Genomic DNA, 15,721 nt, shown 5'->3' on the forward strand with positions numbered 1-15,721 from the left:
ACAGAGAGAATGGAAACAGTCAACCTGTGTTGCAAATGATCGATGGAACGAAGGGCTTTCATTCACAAAAACATAAGCGGACAACAGCACACAAGAGCTCATACAATTGTCTTAGACTAGTGTAGTAGCTGATGTGTGTGGTTGTCAGCTTGTGTTCTTGTGAATGACAGTGCTCTTCTCCAGCTGCAATAATTCACAACACACGCTGACAGTTTCCACTCCATCTACGCCCTAAATAGCAGAGGGCAGGTACATGTGTACTGAACAAGAGATAAGGAGACTGCAGAATGGACCTGAGCCAAAGCACACTTCACATACAGTGCATCCGGAAAGTATTCACAGCGCTTCACTTTATCCACATTTTGTTATGTTACAGGCTTATTCAAAAATAGATTAAATTCATTCTTTTTCACAAAATTCTACAAACAATACCCCACAATGACAACGTGAAAGAAGTTTATTTGAAATCTTTGCAAATTTATTAAAAATATTTTTTTTTAAATCACATGTACATAAGTATTCACAGCCTTTTCTCAATACTTTGTTGAAGCACCTTTGGCACCAATTACAGCCTCAAGTCTTTTTGAGTATGATGCTACAAGCTTGGCACACCTATTTTTGGGCAGTTTCTTTCATTCTTCTTTGCAGCACCTCTCAAGCTCCATCAGGTTGGATTGGGAGCATCAGTGCACAGCCATTTTCAGATCTCCTTAGAGATGTTCAATCGGGTTCAGGTCTGGGATCTGGCTGGACCGCTTAAGGACATTCACAGAGTTGTCTCATAGCCACTCCTTTATTATCTTGGCTGTGTGCTAAGGGATGGTTCTGTTGGAAGATGGACCTTTGTCCCAATCTGAGGTCCAGAGCGCTCTGGAACAGGTTTTTAAAAAGGATGTCCCTGTACATTGCTGCATTCATCTTTCCCTCAAACCTGACTAGTCTCCCAGTTCTTGCCGCTGAAAAACATCCCCACAGCTTGATACTGCTGCCACCATGCTTCATTGTAGGGATGGTATTGGCCAGGTGATGAGCAGTAACTGGTTTACTCCAGAAATTACGCTTGCCATTCAGGCTAAAGAGTTCAATCTTTGTTTCATCTGACCAAAGTATTTTGTTTCTCATGGTCTGAGAATCGTTTGGGTGCCTTTTGGCAAACTACATGCAGGCTATCATATTCCTTTTACTGAGGAGTGGCTTCCGTCTGGCCACGCTACCATACAGGCTTGGTTGGTGGAGTGCTGCAGAGATGTGTTTTCTTCTGGAAGGTTCTCCTCTCTCCACATAAAAACACTGGAGCTCTGTCAAGAGTGACCATCTTGTTCTTGGTCACATCTTTGACTAAGGCCCGCTATAGGAAGAGTCCTGGTGGTTCCAAACTTCCTCCATTTATGGATAATGAAGGCCACTGTGCTCATTAGGACCTTCAATGCTGCAGACATTTTTCTGTACCCTTCCCCAGATCTGCGCCTCGATAAAATTCTGTCTCGGAAGTATACAGACAATTCCTTGGACTTGATGGCTTGGTTTGTGCTCTGATATGCGCTGTTAACTGTGGGACCTTATATAGATAGGTGTGTGACTTTCCGAACCTTGTCCAATCAATTGAATTTACCACAGGAGGACTCCAATCAAGTTGTAGAAACATCTCAAGGATGATCAGTGGAAAAAGGATGCACCTGAACTCAATTTTGAGTGTCATGGCAAAGACTGAATACTTATGTACATGTGATTTTTTTTTGTTTTTTCTTTTTAATAAATTTGCAAATATTTCAAACTTCTTTCACATAGTCATTATGGGGTATTGTTTGTAGAATTTTAAGGGAAAAAAAGGATTTAATCCATTTTGGAATAAGGCTGTAACATAGCAAAATGTGGAAAAAGTGAATACTTTTTGGATGCAGTGTATGGACAAAGCAGAGGTTCATCCTGGAGATTTGACATAACGCATGTGCAAAGAAATGTAAGACCACAAATAAAAACTCCATGTGGTGGTGAATGGTAGGAGCTAGGATTTCAGAGCATGTGCTTAGTTCCAGACAGCCATAGTGGCTATGGAGATAACCACAGGTTGCATGGAGGGGCCCACCTATGAAAACAAGGCCTTAAAAAGGGCCTCTAAGCTCTGGTTCACCATGTCTTTGAACACACGATTATCCTCCACAGAGACTAAGTCTTGTTAAGGCAGGAAATGGCTAGGTCAGCCACAGGGACTGTCAATTTCTGCAGAAAATCCTTCTAAATAGGATATTGCTGAGCAAAACACATAGGATGCGCAAATCATTTTTAAGAGTGAGGCCAACCACTGTACAAGATGGTCTCCAAGACAGAATGGACTGATGGACTGCGAAGGTCTTAGCAGGTTTGGGCAGTTTTAAGGGAACTTGCTGGAGACCTTAAGGTGAAACAGAATTAGACTGCTCTAATTCTAAACATGAGGGTACTACATCAATAAGGGTAACAATTGTATATTTAAGAATCTCCCAGTCTACTTTATCCTTAGGCAGTGAAGCCATAAAAACACTACATGCCAAGGTGAGTGCCCACGTAGGATCCAGTACCTGAAGCAACTTTACAGGCTAGCCCCATATCTTCTTCCAGGCAGGGTCCAGTAATGGTCTCCGAAGACTTGGCAAGGAGCCAACCAATCCAGAAAACTGATGAGCCACAGCAGTTATGGTGTAGCTAGGAACTGGACAGAATCTTGAGAAAACGGACATAAAGGAGGTCCATTGATTACAGGCAATAGCAAAAAACTGAAGCTAGCCAAGAGTGGCAAGGTATACATAGCAGACGTCCCTGCAGCTTTTTTTTTTTTTTTGCCAGTGCCTGAAACCCTAAGGGTAGCTGCATATAACCCATAGTTAAGACTAAGACGACAAATCTTTCATGGACGCAAGGTGCAAACGGGGGAAAAATTAAACAGGGTCAAAGTTGGCCCCACAAAGCCTTCAAGCAATTGCTTTCTTAGTTACTCTTGTTATTACGAAGGTGGAATAAGACAATTGTTATTTTAGTAAAATCATCATTACTATAAATACAAGAAGAAAAAACAAAACTGTCTCACCAATACAGTCTCTCTTGTTCCAGTGCAATCTCTTCCCAAAAGGACAGATGCAGTCGTAGCTTCCCAGAGTGTTAACACAGCCAGAGTCACAGCTTCCATTGTTAATGCTGCATTCATCAATGTCTATGAAAAGGGAATGTGGTGTTAAGTAAATAATATAATAATCTTTAAAAGGTAAACAAGTGCATTTTCAAACTATTGAGGCAATTCAATTCCATTCCACTTAAATATGGTTGAAACCCTAGAAATTAATTTCTTATTTTCTATAATTTAATTAGTTAAATAAACCATTAAGCATTTTGTTTGATAATTTCAAAAAAATACCTGTTGACCCTAAGAGAAATCCAGTAATCTGAAAACTTACTGTGCTCTTGCATGTGCTGCACTGAAATCTTAAAACAGTTCTCAGCCCTGGCCAGTTCACCACTGTGAACTACAAAATACCTCCCCCTACGTTATTTAGTGTTTCTAGATTTTCCATTACTTTTTTTACTGGAGATATTGGGCAGTTTATAAATACTGTGGGCGATACTCCCCAGACAGCAAGAAAAACCTGACAGGGATTTAACAATTTCATAATTCTTTACTGAAGGACATAGCCTGAAAGAGAATTTTGAGAACAGGGTTATAGCTCCACATCCAGGAGTATCACACTAGGCACAAAAAACAAAGTGCATATTAGTGATGACCTCTACCGGTGGCCAAAACCATTTGCTACGTGGATCTGAGGTAAATAACAATACAATAAAAGGGGTAAAGCTATGTTCCTCAAATGGATGCAGAAAAAAAAAAAGAGTTTTGACTTTTTGAATACTTAAGCCCCGGACCTTTAGGCAGCTAAATGCCCAGGCCAGGTTTTGCGATTCGGCACTGCGTCGCTTTAACAGAAAATTGCGCGGTCGTGCGACGTGGCTCCCAAACAAAATTGACATCCTTTTTTTCCTACAAATAGAGCTTTCTTTTGGTGGTATTTGATCACCTCTGCGGTTTTTATTTTTTGCGCTATAAACAAAAATAGAGCGACAATTTTGAAAAAAATTCAATATTTTTTACTTTTTGCTATAATAAATATCCCCAAAAACATATATAAAAAAACATATTTTTTCCCTCAGTTTAGGCCGATACGTATTCTTCTACCTATTTTTGGTAAAAAAAATAAATCGTAATAAGCGTTTATCGATTGGTTTGCGCAAAATTTATAGCGTTTACAAAATAGGGGATAGTTTTATTTTTTTTTATTTTTTTTACTACTAATGGCGGCGATCAGCGATTTTTTTCGTGACTGCGACATTATGGCGGACACTTCGGACAATTTTGACTCATTTTTGGGACCATTGTCATTTTCACAGCAAAAAATGCATTTAAAGCGGGAGTTCACCCATTTCTAAAAAATTTTTTTTTCTTCCCCTAGATTCCTGCTCGTTCGGTCTAGGGGAATCGGCTATTTGTATTAAAATAGGTGCAGTACTTACCCGTTTTCGAGCTGCATCTTCTTCCGTCGCTTCCGGGTATGGTCTTCGGGAGCGGGCGTTCCTTCTTGATTGACAGTCTTCCGAGAGGCTTCCGACGGTCGCATCCATCGCGTCACTCGTAGCCGAAAGAAGCCGAACGTCGGTGCGGCTCTATACTGCGCCTGCGCACCGACGTTCGGCTTCTTTCGGAAAATCGTGACGCGATGGATGCGACCGTCGGAAGCCTCTCGGAAACCTGTCAATCAAGAAGGAACGCCCATTCCCGAAGCCCATACCCGGAAGCGACGGAGAGGATGCGTCTCGTAAACGGGTAAGTACTGCACATATTTTTAAATAAATAGCCGATTCCCCTAGTAATAACGAGCAGGAATCTAAGGGGGAAAAGTGCCCTCTAAGGGTGAACCCCCGCTTTAAATTGCATTGTTTATTGTGAAAATGACAGTTGCCGTTTGGGAGTTAACCACAGGGGGCGCTGAAGGAGTTAGGGTTCACCTAGTGTGTGTTTACAACTGTAGGGGGGTGTGGCTGTAGGTCTGACGTCATCGATCGAGTCTCCCTATAAAAGGGATCACTCGATCGATGCAGCCGCCACAGTGAAGCACGGGGAAGCCGTGTTTACATACGGCTCTGCCCGTTCTTCAGCTCCCTCGTCCCGGATCGCTCCCCGTGGGTTTCCGACCGCCGCATGTAGCGGGGGAGGGGTCCCGATCGGACCCACGGAAAGGCGGGGACGTACATGTACGCCCATATGCCTGTACGTGCCATTCTGTGGACGTACATATACATGCGGCGGGCGTTAACCGGTTAACAAATCAGGATTATTGCAAACCACATTCACTCATTACCAGGGCATATCACGCTGCCTAAGGCATGTGCAAGTGTTGAAACAGAAAACAAAAGGTTTGCAACCACTATAAAACCAGAACTCCAGGCAGAATATAATTAATTCCAAGGATGTATTTTTTAAGTGCAAGCAGTTTAAAGACCTAAGTTTGACCTGATATCAGCCACTTGCAGGTCCTACACAGCAGGGTTGAAGTCCTAGAGAAAGCAGAACAAGGAGCTAATCAGGTCAGGTTCTGATAAGAAGCATGCTGATAGGAGCAGAGATCAGAGTGATAGGCAGATGAGCTCATCATTCCACTGCCTCCGTTTTTACACTACAGTCAAAGGCTGGGGCAAGTCCAGGACAAATTGGGCTCAGAGAAAGTGGGTTGAATGATGATTTTATGGATCAATTGATATTAATGCAATACACTTAAAGTGTAATTAAACTTTTGTTGAGAAAAAAACATCCCCTCTGGGTTATCTATGTACATTGCATGGAATAGAACAACCTTTGTTGCAGATTCCTACCCTTTGTTATTCTGAAAAAATCCTTGTGTATTTGTCTGTGTCTCTTGGTGGAGTGGGTCTAATGGGAGTGGTTTCATAATTATCAGTCAGCTGTGGCAGCTGCAGGGCACCAATGAGAAAAGCTGCTGGGCCTGCATCCCTTTAGAGGTGTTCCTAATGGAAATATCTTACCAAAAATTACATTTTTGTTGCATGGGGATGCCTGAAATCTGACTTGTATCTTAGGCATACTTCTGGGAAAATTTGTGAGCCAATCACACAAGCAGGAAATTATATTTCTGGGGAATGGTCAGTACACATTCTGTGTACAGAACAACTCCATGGAGCCATATTGCTTTGCATCTATAGAAAATTACAGGGGCTGCAGATTGAAAAGGAAAGGTAATTTTTAATAAGTTTCAATTACAATATGACTTGTATTGCATTTGTGCTATATTCTTTTTTTTCTTGATTTGCTATTTTTCCCCCCACGAAAGTGGAGTTTACCCTTTAACTCCTTGTATTACACATTGTGTGTTGGGATTACCGGCACACAAAGTGTCCATCCTCAATAAAACTTCTCCAAGAATACTAACACTTGTTCACTTAGGTCCAAATCCATAGTGTATGGATGAGCATTTGGCAGCATAGTTCACAGGCACAGTGTTCAGTAACTCACATATCCATTGTGCTTGTGCTGGGATTTGTAGTCTTCAAAATTACACACCCAATGTTTCATAAGGAGAACCAGCTTTTTTCAGTATTGATACACTCTCAGCTCTTATATTCTCATCCACCAATCAGTGTGTATTATTAATTAATCACATACCCAGAAGCTTGACTGTTTCCCATCAACTACTTCATGATAAAATGTGCTCCAGCCTCCTTCTGTCATTTGAAGCCAAAATACAGAAAATCCGGACATCTACCAACCAGGCTGTGCGACCCTAAGGCCTTGTACAGACGAGCAAACATGTACGATGAAACCGGTCCGCCGGACCGTTTTCACCGTACATGTCTGCCCGGGGATTTCTGTATGATGGCTGTACTCACCATCATACAGAAATCCGCGCGTAAACAATACGCGGGGCGTGGCGGCGCCGTTGGCCCGACGACGTGGGCGGCCCTGCCAGTTCAATGCTTCCACGCATGCGTCAAAGTCATTCGACGCATGCGAGGGATGGCGGGCACACGGACATGTACGGTAGGTCTGTACAGACGACCGAACATGTCCGAGCGGACAGGATTCCAGCGGGCTGTTTCTAAACAAGTTTGGAAATATTTGACCGCTGGAAAAAGGGCGGGCAAATGTACGCTGGAATCCTGTCCGCTCGGGCCTACACACGCCCGAACATGTCTGCTGAAACTGGTCCGAGGACCAGTTTCAGCAGACATGTTCGGTCGTGTGTACGGGGCCTTAGACCAACCAATATCATCAGGCCTCCATTCAGGTATTATGCAATTTTCAGATACTACCCCCGGGGAGATACTTAAAATTATGAGAGACTTAAAATCATCATCATATCCGGATGATATTTGTCCCGGGTGGCTCATGAAGGCCAATGCAAAAACATTGGCCCCGGACATCTGCAAAGTCGTTAACCTTTCTCTGCAATTAGGCATCGTCCCAGGAAAAATGAAGCATGCCATAGTAACACCCCTTCTGAAAAATATGGGCCTAGACATAAATGACCCGCTCAATTTCAGGCCCATCTCCGCCATCCCCTTCCTGGCAAAAATCCTAGAGCACGTAGTCTTCAGGCAGCTACAAAACTATTTCGAGGGGGGAAACCTCTTCCATGACACCCAGTCGGGTTTTCGTCCGGGAAGAGGAACTGAGATATCTGTGCTGGCCATGCGAAAAAGACTATTGACAATCCGTGACGCAGGGGGGTCGGCAGCCCTGATTCTGCTAGACCTCTCCGCAGCATTCGACACTGTCGACTATGATATACTGTTGGACAGACTAAAAAATCTTTTTGGTCTTAATGGGGTGGTCCTGAGCTGGATACGCTTGTTTCTCCATGAGAGAACACAATATGTCAAGATGGGAACACACCGGTCTACCCCAAGACCTCTGACATGCGGAGTTCCACAGGGGAGTGCTTTATCGCCACTCCTCTTTAACTGCTATGTTCGTCCTCTGGTAAAAATAATAGTGCAGCGCAAAACAGTATATATAAACTAAAATAACATAACAAAAAAATGACAATCATAAAATGATAATAATAATGTCCATAAAGTGCTCATGTGCAAGAAATCCAACAGGAAAAAATGTGCAAATTCAAAGGGTGATGTCCAAAAGACTGACAGAACCTCCACCAAACAATAGGAATGACCTCTCACCTCAATGCTTCGACCTAAATAGGTCACAAAGCATGGTATGGTAAAAAGAGAACCTCCTGTTCTCAGACAGACAGCAGCAGCCAGACGCAGCTCTCAGTAATACAGCAGCCAGAAGCAGCAGATATAAAGTGGCACAGCAGCGGACTCCGGCATATAGCAAGGCAATCAGGGCATGTAAAGAAAGGAGAGAATATCTAGTGCTCTCTGAAGCCAGTAACATATTTATTGCAGCGATTAAAACATAATTAAACTCACATGGCAGTGCACTCTCCAGTGAGTGCAACATAGAAACATTGACACATAACCGAGTGTCCGACGGCTCAGAACACTCTAGGTTGACGATCGCGGGTGACGTCACATAGCCCCTCCCCCTTGTACATCATTATGTCCCTATGGGCGGGACTTCATCATCCAGAACAATAACTTGGAGTGCCAGCTTCATGCCGAGGACACACAAATTCTGGTTGATTCAGCAAGAGGACCTCAGCAGCCAGTTCAACTGGCGAAATGCCTGGTAGAAATACAGGACTGGATGGCTGGCAAGAAGCTTGGACTGAACGCAGCCAAAACTGAAGTTCTATTAATTGGTCCTACTAGCCCCCTTTTGCTAGCTGCTTGGCCTCCATCTTTCGGACCTGCACCCATTCCAGCCAAGCAGGTAAAAAACCTAGGAGTCATAATTGATGACACCCTCTCGTTTTTGCCCCACTTTAGAAACATCCTGCGGAATGCCAATTACCATCTAAGGCTCCTCAGAAAAGTGAAAGATCTATTCACGCAAAATAACAGATCACTACTTGCCCAGGCTTTTATCCATTCCCGGTTAGACGGGGCAAACGTATTCCTATTGGGTGCCCCGCAAAAATGGGCCCATAAGCTCCAGGTGGTTCAGAACCACACTGCTCGCTTTGTACTCGGTCTAGCGAGACGAGACCACATTAGCCTGGCCAGGAGATCACTTCATTGGCTCCCTATCGAGCAGAGAGTGATCTTTAAAACGCTTTGTATCTTCTTTCGTGCGTACTGGGGACAGGGTCCCATGTACTTACACAGCTTGGCGGTGCACTATGAACCCTCGCGCCCATTAAGATCCAAGACCCAACATTTAGCCACAGTTATTCCATCTAAACATTCTTCCATGGGAGGCAAACGACTCCAGAGTAGGGGTGCCATGCTGTGGAATGCCCTCTCCTTAGAACTTAAGATGACACCTAACCTGCTCCTCTTCAGAAAAAAACTGAAGACGGAGCTGTTCGTCCAGGCTTATGGATAAAAAAAATGTTTTTCCCTTTTCCCTCTCACAGTCCGCCCCCTCATTGAAGGGGCCACTTGCCTCCCTAATAACCATGATCCCGGAACGGCCCTGACTATTCAGACATCTATGATGTCTTCTACCCCTCTTCTAGTATCCCCACTGCACCTTTTCTTTTCTATCTTTTTCTCTTATACTCCACGGCTCTTTCCTCTTCCTCCCCTAAGGGCTGGATACCCTTTCCTTTCACCGCCCTCTCTTCTCTTTCCTCTCTCTTCCTCACCAAGGATTGATTCAAAGTAACATCTCACCAGCGGCGCTTAGACGCTCAATTCACAGTGGGCATTTGGCGCCTAACTAAGCTCAAAAATCAATCAATCAACATTTTGAATTCTTTTAAAAAACATTAAAATTATTCCTTACTTTAGATCAGTGGTTCTCAACCTGGGGGTCGGGACCCCCTCGGGGGTCAAATGATGATTTGCCAGGGGTCACCAAATCCTGGGCTGTTCCTGAAGCCCGCACCGCTCTACCAGCCTTTTGCGGCCCCCCAGCAGGGCTGTCCTTGGAGCCTGTGGCCGCCCAGCTGGTATGTTCCTGTGGCCTCCCACCAAGGAGTTAGTGAAGGAAGAGATACAAGGGAAGGAAGGGAGAACAAAGAGAAAGAGTGGAACATCCTAAAACGTACCATAAGGGGTTTTAACACTGTATGAGTGGAAGGGACTCCGGGAGCGCTATATGTCTGTGGGTTAGGGGCGCAAATTACTTGTCTTGCCACGCAAATAATTTTACCATTAGGGGTCCCCAAAACTTGGGAAATGTTATCAAGGGGTCACGGTGCTAAAAGGTTGAGAACCACTGCTTTAGATCAACAATTTAATAGCGATGATGGAACACAGGCCAATTAAAAACTTTTGTACAACCAGCCTGCCCATACATTAATTTAAATTTGGACAGTCCCTGATGAATCAGTGGAATTTTCATCCATGTATGACCGACTTAAGTTTTGTGTAAAGGCCTAGTTGATCTGGGCCAATGGCAGAAAAATTACACCATACTTGTTCACAATCTAACTTTTAAGCTGCTCTAAGGGTATCAAGTTTAACATATTGGTAAGGTGGTGCGATTACATTTTTACAGCAAGAAAATTATATCACAATTTTAATTATTTAAAGCGGTACTAAAGTCTTTTTTTTATTTTTATAAAAATAACAAACATATTATAGTTACCTGCTCTGTGAAATTGTTTTTGCACAGAGCAGCGCAGATCCTCCTCTGATCAGGTCCCTCCCCAGCACTTCTGGCCCTCCCTTTTGCAGAGTGCCACCACAGCAAGCAGCTTGCTATGGGGGCACCCAAGGCGAGCCACTGCTCCGTGTACTGTATCCGTTCAGACATGGAGCTGCGGCTCGACCCTGCCCACTCCCATTTCTCATTGGCTTATTGACTTTGATTGACTGTCTCAGCCAATGAGGAGGGAGAGTCCAGGACAGCCAAGGCTCTCGTGCAACATCGCTGGGTCGAAATGGGGGTCAGGCAAGTATTAGGGGGGCTGAGGGTGGTTGCTGCACACAGAAGGTTTAATGCATAAAATCTATTAAAGATAAAAAACTTTCTGCCTTTAGAACCACTTTAATCCCTCAAACAACCATGCACCAGTGTCTCAAAAAGTATAAGTAACCTATAGAAACAGACAACATGATATCTAAGATACACTATAAAAGTTTCATGTTTTATTTTAAAATACCGATGACTATCACAAGGCTAGTTTCCATCAGTTGTCAGCACACATTTGCCAGACTGACTACGTCATCACCTGATTTACAGATGATTGTTTAGTCTGCTGTTTGAAAATTGCCAACACACCCAGCATCATACAAATATCTGTGCCAATGACTTTGCTATATTAGTCTGTCATTTGTAAAAACACTCAACTTGTACATGTTTAGTCTAAGCAATGGGTAGTCCTCCTCCCTGTGTATTATTACCTTTAAACCCTGACTCTAGTTAAAAAGGAGACAACTTACAAAAAAATGTTAAAGCATAGACAAGTTCCCTATTGGGAGTGTTCTCTCTGCTCTTGGTGCTGTGTTCAGTATTGTACAATGTAGCACATAAGAGTGTTTTCCGGCCCTCCATTCTGTCATTTGTTGTTAACAAAATGCATTTCTTCCATTGAAAATTACAAACGCTTACCAGCACTCTTTTCACCTCCCAATGTTTAAAAAAAGGAATGAACACATTGGAGCAGAAGTATGTAAGAAAAGGACACGTCCCTTTAATGCCCCGAGGAACAGAAACCATAAAAAGACCAAAATAAAATATTGGTTAACCCACGAGTGCTTCCTACCTGTTTCTGCTGTTAGGGGGTTGTAAGGGGCTGGACTGTGGCTAGTGTGAAATGCCCTAACATTGGGGTTGAATTACTAAAGGCAAATATATTGAGTCAGTTCCATCAAATGTTTGGGTGTAGAAGTCATTAGATCCCCATCAGACTAAGTACTACTTAAATATCAAACTACTATTCACTCTATTGAAAGCTAAACCTCAAATATGGGCCAGACTTCCTTTGTGGGTCATGGGCAGAATTAATTAAGATAATCCTCCTAAGGTTCTCACTCTCTGGCACTTCTCCATATAAATATATACCTCAAATATTTTAAGATAATGAAGGCTACACTCTAATCCTTTGTATGGGGCAATAACAGACATAAGCTGTTTTGGCATACTTTAAAAAACCTGACCACTTTAGTAGGTGCTGCACTTTTGATCTTTAGTAAATAATATCTGGCTGCCCAACTGTCCCACCTGTAACATGTTGACAAATCTGACTATCTTTGTTACCGGTCATTGGCATGTGGACCATTTGCATCTGGCCCCCTTCATTCTTTTTTATGATGTACTTATGAGGGATTTAGGGAGTCCTACTGCTGACAACACTAGCCTTCTTCATCACCATAAATGGGTTTAGGACCTGGCTATGCTCAAAACAAACTCTGCAATGATGCACAGCTTCTCTCCCCTCTGGCACAATAAACACTTACCAAAGCTTATAATGGTACCGGACTCTGACTTGTGGGAACGGGATATATGTCTGAATGATGAGGAATGGGGTGAAGCGTTGCATAATTGTAAATTGGTATCCCCAAGTTATTAGACTGCTTCACACAACTACATAACCTACACCGGGACTATGTAACCTCGATATGTATGGAAAAATTTTGACCCATTTACAGCCCCTATGCCCTATCACATTCACCCATCTTATATGGGCCTGTCCCAGGATTTAGGTATTGCTATCACAAGTTCTACAATTTCTACACAACAAAATGGGATCGCCACTGTCCTTAAACCCTGGGAGTTAGGACTTTTCATGACCATATATTTGCATGAGACCTCCTTTACAGCTAGAAAGTCAATAGCCCGTAGTTGGATGCAGGCCCTTCCTCCAACATTTCAGGCCTGGATAGCCAAAATAAACAACTTTCTACCCTTAAAAAATCCAATATACATAAGTACAAAAAGATATGGGACTGCTGGCTACAGTCATCTGAGACCTGTACATAGTCTCCAAATCAATTACCTTACTCATTGGCAGTGTAACGTATGCCCTTGTTGGTCAACGTTGTCCTTACATGGAAATGTAATTATATTTGATTAACAACTCAGCCAGAGTATTATCTACCCAAGGTGTAGTATTTTTTCTTTTCAAATGCATATTGATCATACAGTTTATGTTCATTTTGTCTACTCATACATGCAAAATGTAGTGTTTACACTATAGTAAATCAAGCCCATTTTCTCAGGGTTGTTAGTCAGTGAAGAAAAAAAAAATACTAAACTCCTGTGGTCAGTAGGACAAGGAACAGTACCCCATCATTGGTATTCATAGAAGGAATAGTGCCCCCTTTGTTGGCATCAGGGGTGCCCCATAGTTGGTAATGGTAAAAGAAATAGTGCCCTATTGTTGGCATCAGTGAGAATATATATTTATATTGCATGCAATTTTCCTCCATAGGGGTAGTGCCCATCTGGATGTACAGCAACACATACAGACTAACTGAAAGCTGCAGAAGGGCCCCAGTGTGACGGCATCTAATATAGACTATACAGTAACCTAAATATTAGACCTACCTCTATGGCCAAAGGTAGTGCGGAGACCCCTCCAATTTGAGTTTGGGTTATCCAGTTAAGGGTATTGTTAATGTTATAGCAGGCATTTTAAATGACTGTGCTCTTCCTTCCTTGTGCTAACAGTTTGGTGAAGGTCATTTCCTGTTCCAGCTTTACTGTGCCCCTGTATACATAGCCAGCTCCATAAAGTCATTGTTTGAGGAGTTTGGTGTAGGGAAAACAAGAGTGTCCTGCCCAGAGCCCTGATATCAGCCCTACTAAAAACCTTTGAGATAAATTAAAACCTTGATTGTAAGCCAGGTCTTCTCATCCAACAACAGTACCTCACCTGATAAATGAGCAAAAATTGCCACAGCCACCATCCAAAGACTTCTGAAAAACCTTTCTAAGAGAGTGGCAGCCGAAAAAAGGGGGTGAGAAGTAATTCCATAATAATGCTCGTAATGGGAAGTCCACCAATGTCATACAGGTGTAATGTTCAGGCTTCAGCAAACTTTTTTTCCCCCATATAGTGTACCACATCAGAAAGCGGAAGATGTGCAATTTACGTTAGAAGCAGCAGAAAAAGCAGAAAAGTTTAGCCTTACATTATTCAAAACACCCGCTACTAGGTGAAATATCTGATTTGGGTGGAAAGATCCTTTAAGATGTTCCTGGAAACACAAAACTTTACAAACCTCCGCAGTGTGTCAGCCCATAGAGCGTGTACCCCTTGTGACAGAGACATTCAAAACTTCCAGGGTAATTGATGCAAATGTGGTCACAGGTCCTCTCGAAGGAACACTCATCAATGTCTGCAAAAGAAGAAATATTTGTTTTTTAATGAGATCAGATTTGAAAATTCAAGCTTTGGATATGTATCCGACAGCACAGTTTGTAACTGAAAGAAAAAAATACTGTATATGGCTTGCCCTTAGCAGACAATTAGGTCCCATTTTTATGGGTAGTGTTGAAAACTCAGAACAAAGAGTCCACAATAGCTGTAAAGTTGTAAATATTATTACATCGCCACTTGGATGCAATAGTAAACATCATGGGCTTACTAAAGAAGTAGAAATGTGTGCCTTTTTTATGGTTTTATATCTTTATGGATTCACAAGAAAGCACTACACTATTAGCAGGGCTGGGACAAGGGGTGGACAGGAGGGGTGGCTGCCCTGGGCGCAGTGGTACCATGTAAGGTGGTAGAACACTGCATGGGTAGCTCTTACCTACAAGCTGACATGAGTAGTGACAGCAGTTTCACTACTCCTGTCAGCTTAGCACTTGAGGAGACAAGCCATATCTGAAGTGGGGGAGAGAGCTGGAAGGAGGTGCAGGTCGTGCTCTCTCAACCCTCCAGCCACTGAAGCTCTCCTGGATCGGGACTGCCAGATCGTCACTGTGCAGTGTCTGCCTGTCAAAACTGTTAAGCTTCCTCTAAGCTCCTCCTCTGATGTGCCAAGATAAGAGGGAGCCTGGAAGGAAGGACATCTCTTTTTTTTAACAAAGGTGCTTTATTGTCAAAAAATAGTTAGTTACAGTATACTGAACTACATGGTGCATGCAAAAAGACACAGCTACATACAAACATACATCTTGAGTCAAGCAAGGTATACAGCGATCCTATAGTATGCATGAGAAACCAGTCCAGAGAGTGAGCTCGCCAGCAAGTGCACCTCTATCTCATCCGCCCCCAACAGCAGAGACTCACTCCCCCGGAGGCACTATGGGGAGGTCCAGGGGGTCCACACCTTCTCATATTTCCACTGGCAACCCCTGTTAATGTGATCCTATACATAGGTAAGGAAGGACATCTTACAGATATGTGTCACACTGCATCAGACACATAATGCCTATAAATTTTGGGGAGGGGTGCCATTTGACATCTTCGCCCTGGATGCTACATGACCTTGTCCCGGCACTATTAGAGAATTATTTTGGCTCCTGGCGAGCTTTATTTATCCTAGTTGGATTCTACTGAGAAGTGCTTTTGGACATGGATATTGGGCAAAGTCGTTATGCCTGCTGTGGATGTTTGATTTAAAGATACAGGCGTGTAAGCTACTGTAATGGCAGACACTCTTTTGAGTGTTCAACTCACAGGGGGGTGGCAGCTGACCTCTGAACTCGTTTTGG

The 15,721-nt window shown here is 43.1% G+C and overlaps 1 protein-coding gene across 2 annotated transcripts in view; it reads right to left on the reverse strand.

Moving 5' to 3' along the window:
- Positions 1–15,721, reverse strand: part of SCUBE1 (signal peptide, CUB domain and EGF like domain containing 1) — a 345,627-nt gene that overhangs the window by 37,834 nt on the left and 292,072 nt on the right. For both annotated transcript variants that reach the window (XM_040345826.1, XM_040345825.1), the window contains 2 exons: positions 14,281–14,397; positions 3,065–3,187 (listed from right to left, as the gene is read on the reverse strand). In XM_040345826.1, coding sequence (XP_040201760.1) covers positions 3,065–3,187; positions 14,281–14,397 — 240 coding nt within the window. The remainder of the gene's footprint in view (positions 1–3,064; positions 3,188–14,280; positions 14,398–15,721) is intronic.

Source organism: Rana temporaria, chromosome 3, assembly GCF_905171775.1.
Source record: "Rana temporaria chromosome 3, aRanTem1.1, whole genome shotgun sequence".
NCBI lineage: Eukaryota > Metazoa > Chordata > Amphibia > Anura > Ranidae > Rana > Rana temporaria.